General features: G+C 38.9%; 1 protein-coding gene across 6 annotated transcripts in view; it reads right to left on the reverse strand.

Moving 5' to 3' along the window:
- Positions 1 to 3,167: 3,167 nt before the first annotated feature.
- Positions 3,168 to 25,910, reverse strand: part of Sytl2 (synaptotagmin like 2) — a 114,526-nt gene continuing 91,783 nt past the window's right edge. For 4 of the 6 annotated variants that reach the window (XM_090348554.1, XM_090348558.1, XM_090348553.1 and 1 more), the window contains exons 10-20: positions 25,332 to 25,385; positions 24,137 to 24,184; positions 19,984 to 20,078; positions 17,411 to 17,530; positions 15,972 to 16,141; positions 14,132 to 14,234; positions 11,437 to 11,607; positions 7,872 to 7,950; positions 6,001 to 6,100; positions 4,781 to 4,986; positions 3,168 to 4,153 (exon numbers count right to left, since the gene is read on the reverse strand). In XM_090348554.1, the coding sequence (XP_090204680.1) occupies positions 4,008 to 4,153; positions 4,781 to 4,986; positions 6,001 to 6,100; positions 7,872 to 7,950; positions 11,437 to 11,607; positions 14,132 to 14,234; positions 15,972 to 16,141; positions 17,411 to 17,530; positions 19,984 to 20,078; positions 24,137 to 24,184; positions 25,332 to 25,385 (1,292 nt within the window). In that variant the 3' untranslated portion in view covers positions 3,168 to 4,007. The remainder of the gene's footprint in view (positions 4,154 to 4,780; positions 4,987 to 6,000; positions 6,101 to 7,871; positions 7,951 to 11,436; positions 11,608 to 14,131; positions 14,235 to 15,971; positions 16,142 to 17,410; positions 17,531 to 19,983; positions 20,079 to 24,136; positions 24,185 to 25,331; positions 25,386 to 25,910) is intronic. The other 2 variants (XM_090348559.1, XM_090348557.1) reach the window with 1 other exon arrangement.

Genomic DNA, 25,910 nt, shown 5'->3' on the forward strand with positions numbered 1-25,910 from the left:
CCAGGTTTGTAGTGCAAGCCTGTAATCATAGCATTTGGGAGGCAGAGGCAAAAGTATTTCAAGTTCAAAGTCAGCCTGAATTACACAGCAAATTTAAAGCTAGCCTGAGCCTTAACTTTAGACCCTGGCTCAATAAAACCAAATAATTTAAAATAAACATTTAAGGGCCAGGAGTTTAGCCTAGTGGTAGAGCATGCACGATTCCTTGGTACCACCACATAGAAAAAGCCAGAAAAGGTGCTGTGGCTCAAGTAGTAGAGAGCTAGCCTTGAGAAATCCCAAGGACAGTGCTCAGGCCCTGAGTTCAAGAACCAGGACTGGAAAAAAAAATTTAAAGGAAGAGAGAAGGGAGAAATGGATAATGGAAATAAAGTAGAAAGAGAAAAGCTAGAAACTTAAAAGTCTAAAAAGGAAGTGTTAAAAAAAATATAAGGGCAAGGAGTGTGGTCTAGTGGTAGAGTGTTTGCCTAGCATACATGAAGCCCTGGGCTCAATTCCTTGGTACCACATACACAGAAAAGTGGTGCTGTGGCTCAAGTGGCAGAGCCTTAAGAAAGCCTAAGAATAGTGTCAAGGTCCTGAATTCAAGCCCCAGGACTGGCAAAAAATTGAAAACTGGGAAATTTTCCTAAACTAAAATTATGAAAACTTTAGGCTACTGAATTTTTGGAGGTAAAAGTTACCTCCAAAGACTTTTAAAACATAAATTCGCTGCACTTTTTAAGTTCCTTTTTCACATTTCCTTCAATATCAAGCTTCATATGCTGAATTAGAGTGTGTAAGATTAAGGAAGCTATCCGAAGGCTAGAATAGTCTTCTAATTTAACATGCATTGAAAATTATATCTGTAATATGGTTGTGTGATATAATTAAATGAGTTTATAAAATGTATTTCCATTTATCTTTTTTCTTCTTCCCCAGATTTATATTTAATATCAAAATTTGTTTAAATAACACCAAATCAATGGTTTTCTTATCAAGGCAAAGAACTTTAAAAGATTCTCTAACATATGGTACTTGGAACCCATGAACAATATGAATACTATTGCTTTTCTAAGAAGGTAGAGGTTAATAATCACTTTTCCCTCTTCTTTGCTCAGCCATTTCCCCCCTGCCACCCTTTGATCCTGAAAATATTTAATATATTCTCCTCTCAGAGGTCCAAGTCATAAAATTAGGCCAATTCTCTGCCTAGTGGTGAAAGATGAGCCTCCTCCATTTGCCTACATTAAGTGTTAACAGCATAAACTACTATTTAAAGAGCTTATAGTGTGTGGTACTTGGCATTTGAATATCTCTTGTTTAATCCTGACACTGCAAAGACAGACATTATAATCTACATTTGATAGTTTATAGCAAACAAGACTCAGAGAGATTAAGTTAATTTCCCCAAGTCACCTAGAGACTAAGGAATAAGGACAAGATTTAAATCCAAATCTTTTTTAAAAAATACAAATCCCACAGTCTTGGACCATACCTTAATCTTTCACTTCATGTATTAATTTCACATGGACAGAGAAATTATAATCCCAGCTCTCAAGATTATTATAGTGATAGTGACAAAGAAGACCATCAACTGAGATGGGAAGGGGAGCAGTAATAACCATTATTTTGATTAAAAAAAAAAAACAACTCAATTGGGCTGGGAATTTGGCCTTAGTGGTAGTGTGCTTGCCTAGCATGCATGAAGACCGGGGTTCGATTCCTCGGTACCCCACATACATAGCAAAAAGCTGGAAGTGGTGCTGAGGCTCAAGTGGTAGAGTGCTAGCCTTGAGAAAGTTCAAGGTCAGTGCTCAAGCCCTGAGCTCAAGCCCAGGACTGGCAAAAAAAAAAGTCTTTAAAATATGAACTTCAAGAAGACACTTCCAGCCAGACACAGATGGTTCACACTTGTAATCCTAGTTTCTCAGGAGGCTGAGATTTGGGGAATTTGGTTCAAAGATAGACTGGGCAGGAAAGCTGCAAGATTCTTATCTCTGATGAACTTTGCTAAAGTCAGAAATGCAGCTGTGGCTCAAGTGGTAGAGCACTAGACTTAAACAAAAAAGCTCAGGGACAGCACCCAGGCCCTGAGCTCAAGCCCCAGGGCTAATACACACACACACATACACACACACACACACACACACACACACACACACACACACAAATTAGCAAGAATCCATCTCACCCAACAGCTGACTGTATTCGTATACTCATTGTCCTAGCAATATGAGGAAATACAAATAGAAAGATCACAGTGCAGACCTGCCTGGGCATAAATCAAAACCTTAGCTCAGAAATAGCCAAATAACACAAAGAGTTAGGGGTGGGGCTCAAGTGATAGCAGGCCTGTCTCATGAGCACAAGGCTCTGAGTTCAAACCCTAATATCACAAGAAAAAAAATAAGCATTAGCTCAACAGAATCCATTAGACTTGTTAGAGAATTTGGATTTTCAGCATTCCTAATGGAAAGTACTTTAAAATAAGACCTCAGGGCTGAGTGTGGTAGCTCAGGTCTGTAATCCCAGCTACCCAGGAGGTATTACAGTTCAAAGCTAGCCAAATAAAATTTTTAGTGAGACCTCTCTTACTCTCAACCAAGAAGCCAGGTGTGGCTTCAAGCATCTGTAATCACATGATATAGGGAGGAGAACTAAAGTCTGAGGTTGGCCCCATGAAAAGTCTCTTATCTAAAACAAGTAAGGGCCAGTGGTAGAGTGCTTGCCTAACATGCATGATACTCTGGGTTCAATTCCTCAGTACCACATATACAGAAAAAAGCCAGAAGTGGTGCTGTGGCTCAAGTGGCAGAGCACTAGCCTTGAGCAAAAAGTGTCCAAGGACAGTGCCCAGACCCTGAGTTCAAGCTCCAGGACTGACAATAAATAAATTTAAGAAATAAGCAAAAAGAAAAAAAAAGCTAGAGGGACAGTATAGCTAAAGTGGTAGAGTGTCTACCAGTAAACTCAGAGATGTTCAAACCTCAGTATCTTTCTCTCTTCTCTTTCTGTCTCTGTCTCTCTCCTCTCTTGTCTTTCATACACGCACACAAATTCAATCAATCAATAAAGTAAAATACAAGATCAGGCTAACTTTCCAATATTATTTAAGTCAGATGATAATTTATTCTGAGTTTTATAAAATTCTTTATGAAAATAATATATCCACAAAAGTACAGTAAAATCAAATGGTTTTTATTCTAATTAAAACTTTGTTGTGAAGCATACATGTGACAAATTCTATGCTGCTTTTTTCATATACTAAAGTTATGAGAAAAGCAATCATATATGTTTAAGGTTATTTCACTTTGTTTTTTTACATACTTTATTGAAAAATGCAGGCTGAAGACTTTAAAATAAAACTAATATAAAATAACCCAAGAACCGAATTCCACTTGTAGCCAGTGGGTGGCACCAAAGTTCGTTTGAGATAGAGACGTGAAGTCTGTAGTCCAATCTAGTCTTGTCCTAATTTAGACTTCTGTATTAGTAATTACAGAGTAAACAGCTATCTTGTGTGGTTCGCTGACACCACTGAAGTTCTTCCTCTCTGCATCTAACTCAGGACTGTGTTTCTGTTGCTTTTTTAAAAAAATAACTACCCATTGGTAAATTCTTTAAGAATCTCAGTAATTGAGTAGGAAGTCTTCATTGTAACACAATATTGTGGTATTAAGCACATGGTGGCAAACTAGAACATTTTCTTGGTTAAAAAATATCTCCAAATTTAATCATTTGTGGCAGGGTTTTCTTTAAACAACACAGTAATTCAGTTTTCTTAGCTTGGTCAAAGCTCTTTAATATCAGAGTCCCAAATATGTCACACGTCTTGCCATTACTGAAGTTCCTTGGGCCTTTGCAATCAAAGAAACACATGCAAATTGACTTTGCTGAGGTGTGTATTATTCCTTTTTGGCAACAGATAGGAAGCCAGTATCAGTCCATGTAGTTAGTAGGACACATTCAAGGTCAGATTCCACCTGTGCAGTCCTTTTCAGTGGAGCAGCTTGTGGGCTCTGGGCCTACTTGGAAATCTTGGCAATTAAAAGCATTCTGAGGGGCAATGTTGCTTCAATCCAAGTGTTTGGGGAATTTACCATCTTTTCCCAGAGAGCAACTTCCTCTGAAGTAGAATCCATCCAATCAACTTCAGTGCCGTAGCTTTTCCCTGAAGAAAGGATAAACCACCAACAGAAGACATTGAGAAGGGGTTGGCAGTAAGGGAAACACAGGGGGAAAAAAGATCACCTGAGTGATTCCATTACCGAGATCATTCCCATAAGTCCCAATGATTTCTTCAATTTTATGTCCTAGCTGTGTCACTTAGTAGCTTTCTTAACTCAATTTCCTGGATTATCAGTTCCTTCTGGAATAATATTAGCAACCACTTTATATCTACTGTGAGGAATTAAGTAAAACAATGTAAATAAAGTATAAAATACAGCAACTAGAATGCCCAATAGATGTTAATTATTATAGATATCCAAAGCATATCTTTACTCTGGAAGAACTATAAATGTTATCTTTTATTTTGGTGTGTGTAGAGGATAATAATACAGGTATTCCGCCACTCCCAGCCAATGGTAACTTAAGCACTATGAGGACAGCCACTGCATCCTGTTAATTCTCAAGGCCTCAGAGACGTTGGAACACAGGCTGACATTCCTTCACTAATTTATTCATTATCCTTACTAGCTCTCTATTGTCATTAGGACAAGGCAAAGCAGCCAGAAAACCCCTTCTTATCCCAGAAGAATCTGGCTCTTGGAAAATTAAAACATGGACCAAACATTACCTGTTCCAAAGCCAATCCGGAGACCTCCCAAGAACTGGTTTGTTAATTTGTAATGGTCCCAGACAGTGAGCTCAACACAGGCTTCCCTCAGATCTTCAGGCCTGAACCCATCATACACCATGGTATGGTTGAAGACAGGGTTGGTGGTTTTCCCTACAGCTCTTGTCTTCTGGCGACTTTTCCTACTGGTATCTGGAAGGATGGTACTATAAAAAGAGACATTCTTGTGAGCATGTTTTGAGATGGCAGAATAGTGAACATGCAGATTTTTCAGGATACTACAGCATTAGAGAGGCAAAGGAGGAAGTCTGTGCAGAGACAGTGCTGGTGGTTTGGGGGTAAGGCAGGGAAGACAGACAGACTTGCTGTGGATCTTCACTCTGTCACTTCTAAATGCTAGGGACAGTTGTTCAACCTCTGATTCCTCACCTATAGGAGAATGGGTGACACGGACTTCACAAGGTTGATATGGCAACACAGGCACAATACAAAGTCTGAAGTCTGCATTTGATACATGTTATGTGGTAGCACTTGCCTGATGGTCACTTTAAAATTTAGAAGCAGAGTGTATTCCTGATTATCAATGATAATCTAAGGAACTACTGTTATGTAGATTTGGAAAGGAGGAGAATCATCTCCATTTTGCTAGATCTTACTTTGGGAATAAACAACATGATTTTTTTTTGCAATCATGTTTCATTTATGATAATCAACTCTACTATGTCTCTTGTAAAGACAAGATGGCCTGAGAGTAGTCTCAGACTGGAAGACTGATCTGAGCTAAAAAAAAAACCCCAAAACAAAAACTTACCAGTTGATACCTACAAACGGTGAATAAAGTGGCTGGGAATGTGGGCCTAGTGGTAGAGAGTGCTTGCCTAACATGCATGAAGCCCTGGGTTTGATTCCTCAGTACTACATACACACAAAAAGCTGCAGGTGGCGCTGTGGCTCAAATGGTAGAGTGCTAGCCTTGAGCAAAATAGCATTCAGATTCTGAATTCCAGCCCTGGTACCCACATAGAGAGGGAAACAAACAAAAAAGTAAATGAAGCCTTGGGAGTTACTATTACAGATTCCTCTTTTTGGTGTCTCCATTATTCTAAGAACATTCATTTAAGCTACAAGTGATGAGTTTTAGTATCCCTGATAGAACTGAACCCAACCAGGAAAGGTGATGTGGGAAATAGAACTGAAGAGGCTGTCATTAATGCTGTTACCATCTAACAAATGAATTTAGATGGCTTCCTCTTAGCAGTGGTAGCTCGAGGCACTCTTTCACCCAGATATGGACTTCTCCAGTTGTATGAAGCTTTTTACCTATAATAGAATGAGAGAAGAATTTTACTACTATTTCTTTTTTAATACTCTTGCATCCCAGGTTGGTATGTTAAAAATTATATTGTTGTGTTTCTAGTTAGTACATGATAGTATTAAATTGATTAAACTTTAATCTTTTGAGTTAGAACTCAGAGCCTCGCACTTGAACCACATCTCCAGCCTCACTTTCTCTTGGTGATTTTGAAGCCAGAATCTCACAGATTTTTCTGCCCTGAATGGCTTCGAATGATAATCGTTGGGATCTCAGCTTCCTGTGGCAGCTAGGATTATAGATGTGAACAACACGCACACAGCTCCTCTATATAACTGTATCTTTCAAAGTCTGGCTACAATGAGCTCAGATAACTTTGTAAAATATAATTTATAAACTGGGCACTGGCCTAGTGGTAACGTGTTTACCTAGCATGCAGGGAGGTTTGGGTTTGATTCCCCAGAACAACATACACAGAAAAAGCCAGAAGTGGTGCTATGGCTCAAGTCTCAGAGGGCTAGCCTTGAGCAAAAGGTATCCAAGGACAGGGCCCAGGCCTCAAGTTCAAGACCCAAGACTGGCAAAAATAAATAACAACTGGGCACTGGTGGCTTATGCCTGTAATCCTAACTAATCAGGAGACAGATTTGAAGATTGCAGTTCAAATATAGCCAGACAAGAAACTCCAGGAGACACTTATCTCCTATTAACCATCAAAAGTAGAAGTAGAGAGCTGGGAGTTTGGTCTAATGGTAGAGTGCTTGTCTAGCATGCATGAAGACCTGGGTTCGATTCCTTGGCACCACATATATAGAAAAAGCTGGAAGTGGTACTTGGGCTCAAGTGGCAGGGTTCTAGTCTTGAGAAAGCCCAAGGACAGTGCTCAGGCCCTAAGTTCAAGCCCCAGGACTCCCCCCACACCACCACCAAAAAAAGGAAGTAGAGCTGTAGCTCAAGTAGTAGGGCATTAGCCCTGAGGAAAAAAAGCTCAGGGAAAGCACCCAGGCTCTGAATTCAATCCCCAGGACTCATAAATAAATAGCAGTCCTACAGAGGGGTAAGAAGAATGCCTGATGAGTTGAGATGAAGTCAGCACTCATATCTTGCCAGTGTTTTGCTCCATAGCGGGACTAAACGCATGATACCCTAATGTCAGGAATGTAATTAACCATTTTGATACTAAAGCTTCACTTGCTCATGAGACTGAGAATGGAGGACAAGTGAGCTTTAATTTCTTAGGGCTTTTCATGAACCCTAATTTCCACCAGTGAAAAAGAACACTCCAGCTCCATTCTTACATCAGCACTGTCACGAGGCCCAAATTCTGAATGCAGAAAAGGCCAACTATGTGGCATAAATACATACTTTGCAAAAGGAGGATAAAGTCAAAACTTTAAATTCTGAAAAAAGAGGTAATTTGCTCATAGAATCAGAGAGTAGAATGGTGGTTAAAAGTTCTGGGATGAAGGCAAAGGGAGTTGTTTAATGGGCACAACCTATTGTTTAATTGGGTAAGCTGAAGTTCTGGAGAAAAACTACGTAACAAGGTAAATATACTCAACATGATTGAGCTGTGCATTTAAAATGAATATGCTGGTAAACTTAATATTATATTTTTTATTTCATGAAAAAAAAGAATTTTCTAGCTTACACCTATAATGGACTCATTTGGTCCAGTAAAGTATGATTAACTTAGAGTCTAGAGTTTCATGTGTGAAAATGTAACAGGACCTGAAAGAATCTTTGGAGAGGGGAAAGAGGAAAGAAAACACTACTTACCAGGGGTTGGCTCTGGAACGTACTGAAGAGCCAGCTTCATTTCACCTCTGTTTTCTGCTTCAAGGGCAACTGGCGCTGTCTGTGGAATGAAGGATTATCAGCAGGTGCAGAACACAGATTTGTACATCCTGTTTGTGGGTGCTGTATTACAGGGCCATATCTGCCTCATTTCTGGGACTAGGTATCATCTGAGTGTCCTGAATGAACATTTCTTTGTACATTAGAGCTAGACTACTGTCTCCATGGCTGGAAAAAACAATGTTATGCATCTCAGAAAACCTTTCCGGAAACCCAGAGAGCTGAGTGGCCTTTCAGTGTCAGGGGTGCTGAAGAAGGAAGAATGGCTTGTTTGAAGATGGGAGAGGTGTCCCAGGGAGATTTTATTTTTTTCTTAAAATAAATTCATTATTCAGTCTTCAATCAACAAATGAAACATTTTATTTTTGTTCTGTATAGACGATAGTATGGGAATGTGTATGAGGGTAAGAGAGCCAAATTTTCACAGCTGTATTAACCTGATAATTACAGATCAAATGCAAAGGAGTCTGTCAGCCCAACACAGCAGATTATGCATTCAATACCAGCTACTCAGGAGCTGAAGATTGGGGGGAATTGCGGCTTAAGCCCAGCTGAGACAAAAAGTGATTTGAGATTCCAGTCTCAACAAGTAAATCAGGCATGGAACTGCACATTCCAGCTGTGCAAAGCTCTGTTACACAGAGGCAGAAGTAGGAGGATCACAGCCTGAAGCCTCACAAGGCAAAAATATGAGACCCAATGTAAAACAGAACAAAACAGAACAAAAACCTAAAAATAAATGGCTGTGGGCATTGCTCAAATGGGAGCATGCTTGCCTAAAAAGCACAGGGCTCTGAGTCCAAATCTACTGGAAGGAAGGAAAGAAGGAAGGACAAGACATAAATGCATGTTATTTATTATTTGTAAGAAAGATATGGGGCTGGGAGTTTGGCCTAGTGGTTAAAGTGCTTGCCTAGCATGCATGAAGACCCAGGTTCGATTCCTCGGTACCACATACATAGAAAAAAGCCAGAAGTGGTGCTGAGGCTCAAGTGGTAGAGCTCTAGCCTTGAGAAAGTCCAAGGACAGTGCTCAGGCCCTGAGCTCAAGCCCAGGACTGGCAAAAAAAAGAAAAAGATATTATATTTATGTGTAAGAGAGATAATTTGGGGAGTTTAGCCTAGTGGTAGAGTGTTTGTCTAGCATGCACGAAGACCCAGGTTCGATTCCTCAGTACCACATACATGAAAAAAGCTGAAAGTGGTGCTGTGGCTCAAGTGGTAGAGTGACAGTCTTGAGGAAAGCCCAAGAACAGTGCGCAGGCTCTGAATTCAAGCCCCAGAACTGGGAAAAGAGAGAAAGAGAGAAAGAGAGAAAGAGAGAAAGAGAGAAAGAGAGGAGGGAGAGGGAGAGGGAGAGGGAGAGGGAGAGGGGGAGGGGGAGAGGGAGAGGGAGAGGGAGAGGGAGAGGGAGAGGGAGAGGGAGAGGGAGAGAGAGGAGAGGGAGAGGGAGAGGGAGAGGGAGAGGGAGAGGGAGAGACACAGAGACACAGAGACAGAGAGAGACACAGAGAGAGACAGAGAGACAGTGACTTTCAAATTCTGGCTATTTAGCACCTTAGTTCCAAAACATGGGTGCGAATGTGAAGTGTAACAGGGGTAGTTAACTGTGGGCTACTATGCACACTTGAGGAATGTGGGTTCAGTAGGCTTGATACAGGCTTTCAAGTATTTTGACACATTTGAGAACTGTTTCTTTAGTGGAACTGTGTTATGATTTAGATACACTAAAGAATGGTATGCATTGCTTATATTTATCACTTCTAACTATATGAACTAGTTTGGGCCATATCAATCCTCACACTGAAAATACTTTTTTTTTGCTAGTCCTGAGGCTTGAACTCAGGGCCTGGGCACTGTCCATGGACACTTTTTGTTCAAGATTAGCACTCTGCCACTTGAGCCACAGCACCACTTCTGGCTTTTTCTGTGTAAGTGATACTGAGGAATTTAACTCAGGGCTCCATGCATGCTAGGCAAGTACTCTACCATTAGGCTATACCCCCAGCCCCAATAATTAGTTTTTAAAGAAAGATTTAAAGCTATCAATTCAAGGTCTGTAGGCAAAACTTTTTTTTAAAGGATAAGCACATATTATAAGAATTCAAAATGTTGAAATAGAAATCAACTACTAACTAAATATCCTAACAGACAAAATAGATTTTGTTTTAATGGTAGTACTAAGGTTTGAACTCAGGGCCTTGTACTTGTAAGACATTCTACTACCTGAGACATTCCACAAGTATATCCTTCCTTCTAAAGGTGTTCATGAGTAAAGACAGGGTCTCAATTTATGCCTTAGCCAGTCTGGACTTTGATCCTTTCCCATGTTGCTAGGACAATCAACACACACAACCACACTTGGGCATTATACTTCCACAGAACTTGAGATGAGAGGCACACACACCACTACACCCACCACTGGTTAGGATAAAGTCTTAAAAACCTCTTTGCCCAGCCTGGCCTCAGACCACAATACCCAGATCTCTGACTCCCAATTAGTTAGGATTATAGGCTTGAATCACTATACCTTAAAGAACAAAGTAGATTTTAAATCAAGAATTATTATTATTGAGATAAAAAGAAATATTTAAAGATAATAGTCAATCCACGACAAAAGTAAAACAAATCTCAATATATATATGCATATATAATAAGACAACTTCAAAAAAATTAATCAAAAGGTAACAGGCTTGGGAGGATGTAACTCAGTAGTAGAGCACTTACCAAGCACATAAAAGACTGTGGGTTTGGCCGGGACTGTAGCCTAGTGGTAGAGTCCCTGCCTAGCATGCATGAAGCCCTGGGTTCAGTTCCCTGGGTTCGATTCCTGCATTCGAATGTAAATGCCAGAAGTGGCTCAAGTGGCAGAGCAGTAGCCTTGAACAAAATATGTCCAAGCTCAGTGCCCAGGCCCTGAGTTCAAGCCCTAGGACTGGCAAAAAAAAAAAAAAAAAAGACTGTTGATTCAACTCTTAGCATGGCGAGGGGGTGAGGAACAAACACCACCACCCCCAAAATCCCCCAACAAAAAGGCAAATCTGCAACCATCTCTTAGTAATTCACAGTAATCACAGACATAAAACTGGTATGGACAAAAATATTTTAACAAGCATAATGGACTTACTGATTTTTTAGAATATTACATCAAACAACCATGGAATATTCTTTTTCAAGTGGCATGGCACATGGATCATTTATCAAAATGTGACCAGATGCAAGGCTAAAAGTGTGTCTCAAATTTCAAAGGACTGAATTTCTTAAAATGACCTTCCTGAGGAATGAAGTCATATACAGTTATGTTTAATGAGTTCAGCATTCTCCCTATAATCGTTTTCATTCTTGTGTTTTTTTTTCACTGAGTGCACAAGCTAAGTCAATTCAACTATAGTTTAAAATGATCTCACACTTCAGTAGTGTGAGTTAAATGCAACTGAGCTTTTCCCTGTACATAAAAGTATCCACCCAAGCAAGCAGCGCTGACCTACCTTCCGCTTCAGAGGGTACCACCGCAACTGTGTGTTCTGTTTGTTGTCCCAGTCCCAGGCTTCCAAATCGAGTTCCACCTCCCCCAGAAAACTATTGCGTTTAAATGTATCCCGATGCCAAACAGACAGATGCAGCTTCTGTGTCTTTAAGATGTGCTTTTCGATTTTATACTGTAGTTCAAAGAAGAACATTTCAATGGTGAATAACACGACTTCATGCCAAAGTGATGACACAGAGATGAACAAAAGCCATCCACACTTTCTCATCTGTCAGGTTTCAAGTGTCACAATTACTGCAAAGTCATCTTATTCTGAGTGTGTCATTTCAAAGAGCTTAAATCCATCTTTCACAAAAGATGAAGCTCTTCCCTTCTGGAAGAGGCAAACCATAGCTCAAATATCATAACTGGTTAATAGCTTTCTAAAAACAAAAGCCAATTATTGCGCTTTTGCTGGGTGTCTTCAGGTTACATCTAGTATAAATCAAATTCAGACTGAAAATACAAAGAAAAATTTAATATAATTTTGTTATCTACTTGAGGACTAGATACTTTTCTGTAGACTTTTGAAAAATAAGAATTTTCTAGCAAAATGGAGCAGAAAGTACAGAATCTGATACCGCCTGCCTCCTCCTCATACATACATACTTCTAATTATCAACTTTCACAGAACTCCTAAGAGGTTTTCAAAAAAGGTAATTTTCTTTTCTGGCTTCCTATGGCCAACAGAAGAGAGATGGCATCCCAGCAACTTTTCACCTTCAGTGTAGTCAAACCTCGATTATATATAATCATGGAAGGAATAATAAGACTTTTAATCTAAAAATAATCTATTTCATTTTATGATGTACTACTTGAATGGCCATTTTGGTTGTAGCTGATCTGTCTTCCTCTGAATCTACTATTTAAGTTAGCTGAAGTTGATGACCCAAGAGAAGCTAAGGAACTGGCCTATCTTGAAGTCAATTAACAATTAAAATGTTGCTAGAGAAAATCCACACGTGGCCAAGCAATCATGAATGACTAACAGTTCATTTAACCCTAGCTCTCTCTTTTTCTAGAGCATAATAAAAAACAGGAGTGATTAATACTTGCTATATTTTTATTTTTAAATAGTCTGTTAGTCATGGCAAAGAAAGCATGATATTGTTTGTGGGGAGAAAAAAAATGTGCTATGTGAGCAGGTAGACTTTCCAAACATCTGTTTATCTAAATGTCTTCCAGCAACATTTCAGGGAATCTACCCTAAACAGTGTACAACCAATCAGTATTTACGAAATGTTTACCTGAGGTTAATGTCTTCATCTTTGTAAACTGGTTTAATATTCACAATTACTAAAGTAAACTGATTATTACTTTTCTCTACTGCAGATCAAAAATGATCATTATCCTCATTTCTCAGATCTGAAACGCAGATGTGTTATTTGCCCAAAGGCAGAGACCCTACATACAAAACAGTGTTAGCATCTTTCCTCAAGGAATGTATAATCTCTTGTTGAGGTAGACAAGCCAGTTAAAGGACTGAGTGTTAATATAGCCTAGCATAAAGCAAGGTTACAGAGGCAGAGCTGGCAGGGAAGTTAGGGGTCAAAAACAACTTCTCCTAGAAAGAGGCATTTCTCAATTCTGGCCACATGGAAGCAAGTTAACAGGGGAAAACATAGGGAAGAATATTCCAGTCTGAAGGAGCAGAAAGTCACATCCATTTGAGAAAATAATTGTACCTGGTCCAAAGTACAAAGAACACAGAGAAAAGACAACAGATTTTGAAAGAGGAAAAACTCAAGCTGTGACGGAGCTGTCATGTGGGTTAAGAAAGTTATACTTAACCTGCATAACAAGAATCCTTGAAGATTTTTAGCAGTGAAATAATATGATGAAAATTATATTGTAGAAGATTATTCTGGTTGCAGAGCTTAACTTTATCTGTGGATCTCTGAGCAAGTTAATTATTCCTCAAACTTTTGCCTCATCAATGATATGCAAGTAATTATAACCATTTGGTAGGTATGGGCGGTTAATGCATGGGATTATGTATTTAATGCTTATGATATATTACACACACACACACACACACACACACACACACACACACACACACAGCCATCCTGGGGCTTGAACTCAGGGCCTGGGCACTGTCTCTGAGCTGCTGTTTTGCTTAAGGCTAGTCACAGTGCCATTTCTGTCCTTTTCTGTTTATATTATACTGTAGAACCCAAGGGCTTTCATGCATTCTAGGTAAGCACTTTACCACTAAGCCACATTCCCAGCCCTGATATAGTATTTTTCTCTTCTTTTCTTTTTGGTGCTGGCACTGAGACTTGAACTCAGAGCATCCCGTGGCTATTTTTTTTCCTCAAGGCTGGTACTTTAGCACTTGAGCTACACTTCTACTTCTTTCTCAGTTTTCATTCCATCTGTACCCAAGAAGGAATAGTTATTGAATATACAGGTCACAACTTACAATTTTCCTGTGGAAAGAGTATAGCTAGGACTGGGAATGTGACCTATTGGTAGAGTGTTGCCTAGCATGCACAAAGACCCAGGTTCGATTCCTCAGTACCACATATGTTGTAAAAGCCAGAAGTGGTGCTGTGGCTCAAGAAGTAGAGCTCTAGCCTTGAGAAAGCCCAAGGACAATGCTGAGTTCAAGCCCCAGGACTGGGCAAAAAAAGGTAAAAAAAATGTATAGCTACCCGAAGTATCTCATTATACACAGGATTCAAGGTTTTTTTCACGACAAGTGTTTTCTTCTTGCCCATTTTGCCTTTGTCTGGTAGCAAGTAGGTCTTTACATATCTATGAAAAAAATATAAATAGACATGGTCAGAGCAGATGAAGGTGATGTTTCTGCCTTTTCCCTTTGCTACAGTAAAAATAATTACTACACGAGATTGAGGAAAATAGTATAGTAAGAAAAGAATGTACCTGCCAATACCTTTGATTCTCAAATGGATTCTTAAATTGATTTTGGTACAATGAACTTTTTAATATATTGTTTCTGGAGCTTTTGAAGGGAAATTTCCTAAATTCATTATTTTCATTTCTCATTACCTTATAAATGTGTAGAATGAAGAAGTCTGACCTAGAATAGTCCTTCTTTCTGTGGGTTAATTTCTTCAAGAAAGGTTTCTGGGCTTGTAAGAATAGGTTTGGAGTTTTTCTTTTTAAATGTTTTACTGCTTTCTGAAAAAAATCTTAGTACATAGTAGTTGGGTTATGTAAAAACATGAATGTTGAGCCTCATTGTTTTTTACCATTAAAAAAATAAAAGAAAGCAGGATTAGGATCAACCAAGTAAAATATTTAGGAATCAAGCTTCTGGAAAATGAAAAGTAGAGAATACCATTGAGCCCTTACAAACTGAAATGTAATCGAACCCATGATTTCAAGGATGAATTAGTAATTCTCATTTAGAGATTTTTTGTAGAACATAATTTAAATATGGAAACCACCTTAAGGTCTTACATGTTTCCACACTAATGGACAATCTAGAGTATATCCCACATATCCTTAATGTTAGCAAAAGTTTGAAAAGAGACTGGGGGAAGGTTTCTTTCTCTGCTGCTCACTGAATTCACAAATTTTTTTTTTTTGCCAGTCCTGGGCTTTAGCTCAGGGCCTGAACACTGTCCTTGGACTTTCTCAAGGCTAGAGCTCTAGCACTTGAGCCTCAGCACCACTTCTGGCTTTTTTGTATGTATGTGGTACCAAGGAATCGAACCCGGGTCTTTGTGCATGCTAGGCAAGCACTTTAACCACGAGGCCAAACTCCCAGCCCCATGAATTCATAAATTTTTTTGTCAGTCGTGGCACTTGAACTCCTGGCCTGGGCGCTGTCCCTAAACTCTTCAGCTCAAGGCTAGTGCTCTACCACAGTGCCACTTTCATGGGTATTCTTGTTTGTTTCTAGTCCTTGTTTCCTTATCTGTAAAATAAAAGAACTAGATAAGATGATCTCAAAGGTCACTTCCTAGTTGAAACACTCCATATGTCTGTGATTTTTTTTTATAGTTTAATATTTCATATGCAAATTTATATAGGAAATAAAACAGCATTTCCCTCCAATATTAATGAACGTGGTCCCTTCTTTTGATTGTTTAGCTTCATTCTCAATTATTTTGGGCTGGTACTATAGCTTGAACTCAGGCCCCTGCAGTATTGCTTGGCTTTTTTTCTCAAGGCTGAAACTCTACCACTTGAACAATACCTTATTTCTAGTTTTTAGCTGGTTAATTGGACATGAGTCTCTTTTGCCTGGGCTGGCTTTGAACTGTGATCTCCAGATTATAGGCGTGAGCCACCAGTACCTGGCTATAAATTAAACCCGAGAAATAATTAATTAATGAACTAACCAATTTGGGACAGTACTGGCGCTTGAAATCAGGACCTTACAATCTCACTTGGTTTTTGTTTGGGTTGTGGTTTTGCTCAAGGCTTGCATTATACTACTTGAGACACAGCTGACTTCCTCTTGCTTCTTCTAAGTTGGACAACCCTAAGAAAGTAGGTGACGCCTTACACATCTGTACTTACGGGTCTGAACGCTGCTTTTTCACATCTGCTGCTGCTAAGTCTTTGCACTGGGCCACAAAAACATGCAACTCCTTCAGTGACTCCACATAGTCCACTGCAAACTGGATATGTCCTTTCACTTCCAGACTCCCGAAGTCTCCACTATAAATACTCATCACACTGCCACTCACCTGGAGGCATCAGAAACACAATGTCTGTCTCTGTCTCACTTGTGAGCCCAGATTATAGGCATAACCCCTGCTTAACCTATAACCTATTTTTCTAGTTTGCATACAAAAGCAGTTGATTTAATTTGGCATAAGAACAAAGACAACTTGACATGATATACAGGACTAGGAAGTTTTCGATTTTGCTAAAAAAAAAAGCAGATGAAGGGTGAAATATAGTTATTTAGATGCCAGCTTATTTCAAAAAATGGGGTGATTTTATGCTAGGTGGCATTCAGAGTTGTAGTTTTAGGCATGCATGGTATTTAAAAATGCTAAAGAAAAGGATGTGAGAAACTCCAGACACACAAATCACAGTGACACATTGCTGAAATTTCCACAGCACTAAAAAGGAATTTTACCGTGCTACCCATTCACTGAATCCAGGAAAATGCCTTCTGAGCCATGCACTTTTAGAGGTCAAGAGGGGTAGAAAATGGATGATTAATGAGCCTTCACAAAGTCATACATTAGAGTGTCAGTAGAAAATCAATTTAAATAGATTTTTTTAAGCTTCAAAAATTCAAGGATAGCAAGAACTTAAGCATAGCATCATTTATTTGGCATGTCCACTGAACTACAAAATTATGTTTGTATATCAGCTAAATATTTAGATGCGTGTACATCAGTATATTTATTTATTTCTAGCCACATACCACACACATATCAAGCTACCTTGCTTTATGTGAATAGTTGCATGTAAATTCTCTCCACATTTGAGCAGCTACATTTAGGAACTTTCCTTTAAAAGGAATTTGAATCTTTCTAAAAGGCAAAGAATCACTTTTTATAGTCTTTTACGTGAATTAGTATTAAATTTTCAACAAGTATATTAAAAAGATGGGGGAATTCTATGACTATAAATAGTTCAAAATCATAGCCCAATGTAAGTAAATTTTATAATAGCCAACCTATTTGTTGTACAAAAATATTAGTTGTACATCCCACTGATAAGCTAGGTTTATCTCTGAAGTACTTAAATTCCATTTACTTAAATTATAATGTATATTAAACCCTTTATTCTAAAGAAGAAGATATGAAGAAGAAGGTGGAGAAGGAAGAGGAGGAGGAGCAATAGGAGGAAAAAAGCCATCCAGCTGTTAATTACTAATTAGAGAAAATGCCTATAAAGTTTGAGGACTATAACAGGCTATTTCACAAGGTGCAGGAATACAGTGCCAGCAAGGCTTAGAGCAGTAGAGAGATATTAATGGGGAGCCTTCGTTTACATACAGAAGATAAGGACGTCATGCCAGAGGAACTGCTAAGATTGGTTAAAGAGCCCGGGCTCTTCTTGTGTCTGCTGAGCTGGTAACTGCTTTCTGATGCTGTGTCTGTTTCTCTGTCATCACTCTACAAAACATCATATAATATGCACAGTATTTAAATTCAGAATTGAGTCAAGATCAGAATCTATGTTTAGGATGATATCTTGGTCACTCCCCATCTAGGACATTTCTCAAGGTCAAATGGTGCTAGTGTGAATTCCCCAGCTGGGTGGGGGCTGAAGTTGATGGTCTGCACTGTATCTCACCCCAGAAAGAGGGCAGGGCAGAGTATCAAAATGGCAAAGTGATTCTTCTACCTACAAGGTGGCCCCAAGGTGCTCTAAGCTCACAACAATGTTGTTGTGAGCTTGCCCGTCACTCTTTAATACTCTTGAACTTCATTCAAGATTTAGACTGGGCTCCTATAAGAGTTAGAGCACATATGGAGCACTTTCTAGGCTCCTGAGGTTATCGAGTCATTAGTTCATGCCAACATACTCCAAGGCCATGCAATTATTCATTGATATAATGGATGCCAATTCTACTGCAGATTAATAAAGGAGTTAAAGAAAAACAAAATTAATAACTTACACGGATAAGAGTCCTTTCTCATAGATTACAAAATATTCACACCTTTCACATTGTCTTCTATTGCATACCCCACATGAACAGTTCTCTACAATAGTGCATGTGATATTCTACTAGTATATTAGATCATGAGTGAATTATCGGAATGATGAGATCCTGTCTTGTTGATCTGAAACAATCTTTTTCCCTCCCCATAACTAGCACTCAGTTAAAGTGAATAAAGTCTCCAAGAAACAATGCATCTCACATCCTCTAATAACTAGTCCAAACCAATACACTGATAATTTAATTCTGGCCTCAAAAACTTGGGACTTTCTTCTATGTGGAGTTATGACTCAACAGGTTAAAACTGAATGGAGAAAATTTTAAAAACTGACATAGTTTCTATCTCAAATTAGTATATGGCTCATTACTATGAGCCTCCCCCTACTACTACCCTCTCCTTCCATCCCTCCCCTCTACCTCCTCCCAACCAAAGTAGATCTACAATGGCATAAAAATCACAGAAACTCCAGGGCTGTCCATGACTCAGTTCTAACTAGCAACTTAGTTCTAAAAACTGAGTGATTCTTTCAAAAGGAACACTGTAATGCGGGACCTTAACTATGTGTGAGGCCTGAATATGTGTAGAAACAGCTCTTCTAAAGACCAGAATGGGCCCGAAGTGTAGCCTAGTGGTAGAGTGCTTGCCTAGCATGTATGAAGCCCTGGGTTTGATTCCTCAGTACCATATACACAAAAGTGGTGCTGTGGCTCGAGTGGCAGAGTGCTAGCCTTGAGCAAAAACTGTTCCAGAATAATGCCCAAGCCCTGAGTTTAAGCCCTTGGACTGGCAAATAAACAAAAAAAACAAAAAACAAAAAACAGAATGAACAAAAAAATACCCAGGACTGGAAGAGGAACACATGTAACTTATATAATACTCCAAATATTCTATTTTACCTACTAAGAAAAATCAGAGCAAAGCTAAAATAGCAGCTAACGTATACTGGATATTCATTATTTGCCAGGTACTAGGCTACATATTTTTCTCTGATTCCCCACAGCCCCTTGTGGTGGTTAGGTACTAGGTAACCAGACTCAGGGAAACTAAATTATTTGTCCACAGTCCATCATATAGCAAGTTGCAAATTTGGAATGTGACCTCAGATCCCTGACTACAAAAACAGGAGACCTTACTTGGGTCAAAAAGATAACAAATCTACTTTTTAGAAGCTATTAGAATTGGGGAAAGTGACTCTGTGGGGTCCTTTCCTCTTCTTTTGAAATGGGAGAACATAGTCCCTTATCATGCATACTGAGAGCTGGATGGTTAGAATGAGTATACCAAGTACTGAACATGCTGGTCATGTTCTTAAGGCAGTATGATGACCAGCATGCACATGAGTTCTGGGCTCTATTTGTGGTTGATCAACCCCTTTTTGGCTGAGTGTGATTACCTCACCAACTTTGCTCTCTGTTTCTTTACTTGTGATACCTGCATATTATAATCTTCCAGGATCTTTGGAGGACTGAATAAAATAATAAATATAAAATCTGTTGTGTCACTGTTATTTTTGAACAAATGCTTTTAAGGTAGTCATGTTGCCTAGACTAAGTCAAATCTGTTCCAAGCTACAGAAGGGTAGTTTATTCCTGCCAACATATTTCTGCCTGGATTCCTTGTTTTGTACCTACTTTGAAACAAAAGTCACATTCCCAAATCTAGGCAATCTGACTTCACTACCGAAAAAAGAATTTCTGTTTGAGTCACATGAGATGTGCTATGCCTGGTTCCAGGACCAACAACACTGCCTCCATTGAGTTGGAAGCAAGGGTCGGTCCTACGTCCTGGCTGTCCTCTTTGCTCCCTGCTACGGTAGAACACAAGCAGTCCTAGCAAATCTGCCTGTTTGGCTCCATTCTCCTCCAGGTACAAAAAAAAAAAAAAAAAAAAAAAGCAGAACTTGCCTCATCTTGAAGAAATGCTGGAACCGACTTGCTCATCCTTTTGAGTTTGTCAGGATAGGAAAACTGATTATCGGGGTGTGAAGGCACTGTGGAAACTAAAACAGCAACATTTGATTTCAAATTATTCTTACACTGGTCAGACATCAGGCATAAGTGGAAATTTTTTATGTTTCAGTGTATGAACAAATGCATTGGGCAAACAGTAAAGGCACAGTAGTTCACATGCACAGAACTGTGAGGTAAGCAACATGCAGTTTTAATGAACTACATATATATAGAGAGAAAGATAAAGATAAAAAAAGAACTAGCAAGGAATTGAACCAAATAGTAAATGAAGTAACTTTTGAAACTAGTTCTTGTTAAACTAGAAATGGACTTTTATTACATTAAAGCACTTTATCAATATGAATTGGTTTTATTTACTCTTAGAAATATCAGCCCTTTGAACCCCAAGTTCTAGAATTTATTGGTTCATCTCCTCAAGATACATTGGATGAGCAACATGCTGCAGGCTGGAAAACTATTTCATTTGAACAGTGAGGATCTCTACAGATAGCTCCACAAAGGAAGTGTCCTTGGCCTTTGACTGCCAAGAAGCAAGTTTGTTTACTTAATGATCATGAGGTTTCTTTTTCTCACAGTGTTTCTTACTCAGAATTATGAAAATTAGAAATTAAAAACTGCTTCTGAGCCAGGCTTGGGTGCTCATGCCTGCAATACAATTTTGAATGCTGAGGTCCGAGACTTCTGGTTCAATGCCAGCCTGGGCAGGAAAGTTCAAATACCCAAAAAGTTAGAAGTGGAACTGTAGCTCAAGTGGTAGAGTGCTGACCCTGAGCAAAAAAAGCTCAAGGCCAAATGACATTATTAAGCTAGAATATTCTATGAATTTAAGAGGAAAATATAGCACATATCTTTTTCTGATATAGTGACTATATGTGTAAATGGTACAGTAAGAGGCTGAATTCTAATCCTAACTTGCACATGCACAGCTCTAGTTAGAAAAGTATTGTCCCATTTGTCTAAGAGTCACAATATCTGAGCTTTTCTTATGGTGAACAGCAGCTTTTACAATGGAAGGTAATATTTTCCAAGGTACTTAAGTCCCTGACATATAGATTTTTATATAATTATTTTCTAAATAAATGTTGCCTGATACAGAATCTTTAAATTATATCGTAAACATTTGGCTTTATCCTTAAAAGTGATATTAGGGCCGGGAGTTTGGCCTCGTGGTAGCATGCCTAGCATGCACAAAGACCTGAGTTCGATTCCTTGGTACCACATACACAGAAAAAGCCAGAAGTGGTACTGAGGCTCAAGTGGTGGGGTACTAGCCTTGAGAAAGCCCAAGAACAGTGCTCAGGCCCTAAGTTCAAGCTCTAGGACTAGCAAAAAAAAGTGATATTAGGATAACAGATCCAAATAAAATTTCACTCTATATATAAATCAAAAGACTCAAATTCACGATAGGTATTAGCTAAATTCATATTCATGTTTAATTAAAAATATCTCATGCAGGCAAAGAAAATTTGAACTTAATTACTCGCACATGAATTTTTAGCTAGTTTTAGGTACACAAAGGTAAATGTACAACAAAACCCATTCTCATGTCTCCTTCTATTGAACAACTCTGTCTCTGTCTGTCTCTGTCTCTCTCTCTCTCTCTCTTTCAGGGTGAGTTAAATTGGTAGTACAATAAGATTAGGTTGGAGAGTATGGATCAGAAGAGTAAAATTTTTTTGATGTAACCCATTCCTATTATTATCAAAGATAGATGAAATATAGTGAATTTTATATTTATGGGCTTTGTTATATATGCTTTGACCATATATTTGATTTTATCCTATGAAAAGAACGTATTTTATGCTAATAAAAGTCACTAAGAATTCCAGGTGCTGGTGGCTTGTGTCTTTAATCCTAGGTACTCAGGAGGCTGAGTACCCCTCCCCCAGAAATAAAATTGCTAAAAAGAGAACAATTAATTTAGTCCAAATTTAGTACACAACTGGTATATTTGTCTTGACCAATAACTAAGCCAATTAGGAAGTCTGGAGTGAACACAGAGAATCACAAGCATCTGCATGTTTGGCTGTCATTCCTCAGCCTAAATATTAAACAAAGCATAGCAAGATAAGGTCAAAGATCCAAATGTAAGCATTTCCCAGTTCAAAAGCAACACCTCTTAGGGACAGAAGTCTTATTTAGTCTGTAGCATCCAGAAAGCACATACTCACAAGGGCCAGGCCTGGACTGTCTTCTTCCCCTATGCAGCTCTTAAGAATTTGTCAAGTCATGTGCCAAAGCTCAACCCTCCATTGCTTACAGGAGGAGGACCTCAAGAGTCGTCTCAGATTACATGCTAGAAGTCATGACTTCAGCATCAGCACATTGATTCTCTAGCTAATGGCTCCCTCCTTTCCCTGCTCTCCTCATTACTGACTATCAGTACATGCAAAGGCTGTGGGGAGATTACTATTAAAATACTGTGGAACCAACGGGAGAGGTGTGTGAGATTACCTTCATGTTTGCAGTGCCTAGGTTTACAAAATGGACAGAAATGGCTAAGAAACCACACAGGCATATCTTCATGCTTTGCTTGGCCTCACAGAATCTTTTTTTTTTTTAATGTGTCATTTGTCCTAAAGATAATGGTTAGGGGCAGATGCTGATAACTTCTTTTGTAATCCTAGCTACTCAGGAGGCTGAGATCCAGAAGATAATAGGTCAAAGCCAGCTTGGGCAGAAAAGACCATGATATACTATCTCAAAAATAACTAGAAAAAAGCAGATCTGGAGATGTGGCTCAAATGGCAGCAAACAAGCAAGCTAGGTAAATGTGAAGCTCTGAGTTTAAATTTACTACCAAAAAATAGTCACTGCCAAGTAGAGTAATCTTTTTTTTTTTTCCAGTCCTGGGGCTTGAACTCAGGACCTAGACACTGTCCTTAGCTTCTTTTGCTCAAGGCAAGCATTCTACCAATTGAGCCATGGAACCACTTTTGGCCTTTTCTGTCCTGAAATAATCTTAACATTAAATAAAAAAGAGATTAAAAAACACAAAAATATGCTCTGCTTAATGTTGCATAGTGGCATAGTGATAGCTGATGAATATTAGATTCAGGTGTCCATTCATCGTTTGCATTGAATATTTACTGTTTGTGTCTAATTTTAAGCCTCAGTTTAAATCCATGACATAATATAATTTGTAGACATGTAGAGAGGTATATTCAATTATACTACATACAAATCTGTCAAAGTACAGTCCATTTTTTGGTTCAAATAATTAATAAATTGCTTTGTGACTACAGTTCTGCATACAGTATACAAGAGATCTAATACTTAAGACCATACTGCAACTCAAAGCCCACTGAAATCAGAAAGTGTTAACTTGATTTTAAGCAAAACTCAAAAAGAGCAGAGAGATGGATAGGTGTTGGTGGCTTATGCCTGGAATCCTAGTTACTCAGGAGGCTGAGATCAGAGAACCAAGGTTTGAAGGCAGCCTGGGCAGGAAAGTCCCTAAAACTCTTATCTCCAAATAATCAGAGAAAAAGCTGTAAGTGGCTCAAGTGGTAGAGTGTTAGCCTTGAGCAAAAACAACTCAGGAGGGGCCAGGAGTTTGGCCTAGTGGTAGAGTGCTTGCCTAGCATGCACGATGACCTGGGTTCAATTCCTCGGTACCACATACATAGAAAAAAAGCCGGAAGTGGTGCTGAGGCTCAAGTGGTAGAGCTCTAGCCTTGAGAAAGTCCAAGGACAGGGTTCATGCCCTGAGCTCAAGCCCAGGACTGACAAAAAAAAAAAAAAACTCAGGAATACCGCCCAGGTCTAGAGTTAAAGCCCCAGGAACAGAAAAAAAAAAAATCAGAGAGAGGGACAAAAAGTCAACCATATGCAATGATAGCAATATGCACAATATATACATAGATATATATTTAGATATATACCTCTTCCCTAGTGAAACTAGGAATTATCCTCTACCACAAATACTAATAAAGTGTTTTTTAAAACATTTATAAATGAAATAGTTTTGCAAGCTGCAGGAGGTTAGCAATAATAAATGCTATGATATGAATTAGTTCTTTCAGCACATTGACCACTGTGTAGATTAGAAGAGTTAATCAATTGTGAAGAAGATCCTGCTACTCACTTCCTGGTATGCTTTCATTTGTTTCTGGTTCCTGATTTGCTTTTTGATCTACTCAGGAGAGTAACATGGAGAATAAAAACCATTTTAATAGAAGGGTTAAATAGTCATGAAAGTAAAGCTCAAATGTCAGTTTTAGAGCTGAAATTACAGAATACATCTGACAAGTTTTTCAGCTTGCTTCATCCATATCCCAGTACGACTCCAATTAACCTCTTTACTGTCTCTTGCTCACTTAAAAATGTAAGTTCTAGCATCAGAGGGTGTGGTGGCTTTCCTATAAGCTACTAAACCAAAGCACGAGCATCGGACAGGGAGAAGCCAAGTTCAAATTCCATTCTCTGCTCTCCCATTGACTGACTAGGATACAGGATCTTAGAAAAGTCACACAATTCCTCCAGGCTTTACTTATCTGCAAAATCAATATGAAAATCCTGCCTACTTTATTTTAATGAGGTAATTAAACTATTCCATAAAAGGAATGATCTTTGAGGAACTGTACTACTGCATTTTGTAGAGGAAAAGCTCAGTTAGTATACATTTGTATTTTATAGCAAGAGCAACTTAGGAAAAATGCAAAAACTAGCATACAAATAAATTATACTTTTTGCATAAATTTAGAACTAGTCCCTATTAATTTTTAAAACTGAACCAAGTAATAAATGACCCACAGACAATCTCTGACATTTCTGATTCCTTAACATTCAGAATCAATCAATTAATTCCATCCTCAGTCTAGTCTTTACTTATTATCTAAGCAGAGGCAGATTTCCCAATCCTTGTCCTGGGACCATTTCTCTAGACCCTAAGACTTTACTAGCTGTTTCCAGATATTTAAATGCTAAGACTTGAGACTTAAACACAGGATTAATTTAACCAAGGAACTTGTTCTATCTTGAGTTCCGCAAATCGAAGTAGTAAAAATCAACTCATACCACAGAAATACAATTTCCTATTTATCGGAACTTATGCTTCCCTAAAGGTCTCTGATGAGCTCATCCCAACAGTTTCACCACCAAAAGCCTCAAGAATACAAACAGTATTAAAGGCACCTCGGAAGGCTTTTTCATTAGCATTATTTATTACATAGTAGCTAATGAAATTCTTTTCTTTACCCATCATAGCCACCCCCTTAACTACCAAAATCACCCTGGAACTGAAAATACAAACAGGCATGCAAATACATAAAGATAGTTACCATCTTCGGCACTATGTACTAAATCTTCTGGCAGAATATCTACGTTTGCTTGATCTGTTCAGGAGAAATGAACAAATGGTTAACATGGCTGACCCTTGGAGAGAAAAGAACAATGAGATGGTCCCTGGAGGCTCTCGGAGTTGGAAGCAATTAATCCAGATGCAGTGAGGGGTGCAACCAAGATGTCTTCCCCCAAATACTTTCTCTTTAGATGAGCTTCTTGAGGTAGTGCCATAGCGCAAGCTCCCATTTCAGCCCCGATGCAGCTCACATCAGCACACTGCCTGCTGCACACTGACTCCCAAGGGTTAGAGGGTTAGCTCAGAGCAAGCAGTCAGCGGGCAGCGGGAGGAAGCACGGGACTGTAACAGCTTATCTATTCTTCTGCAAAGGGTGAGATCTGGCCATGACTAACACTTTCCCAAACCTATGGCTATGAACAAATATTTGTGTGTATGCATCATCGTTTGCATATGCCGCTGGGAAGACTTGCTTGGGAAGTCAACTGAAGAGCTTGTAACTGGGGACCAGCTGCTAAGTGGAATCTTGGCAGGCTGTTGTGAGAGTGGGTATCGGTAT

This window comes from Megascapheus bottae, chromosome 16 (genome assembly GCF_031878675.1).
Source record: "Megascapheus bottae isolate mThoBot1 chromosome 16, mThoBot2.hap1, whole genome shotgun sequence".
In the NCBI taxonomy this organism is placed as follows: Eukaryota; Metazoa; Chordata; class Mammalia; order Rodentia; family Geomyidae; genus Megascapheus; species Megascapheus bottae.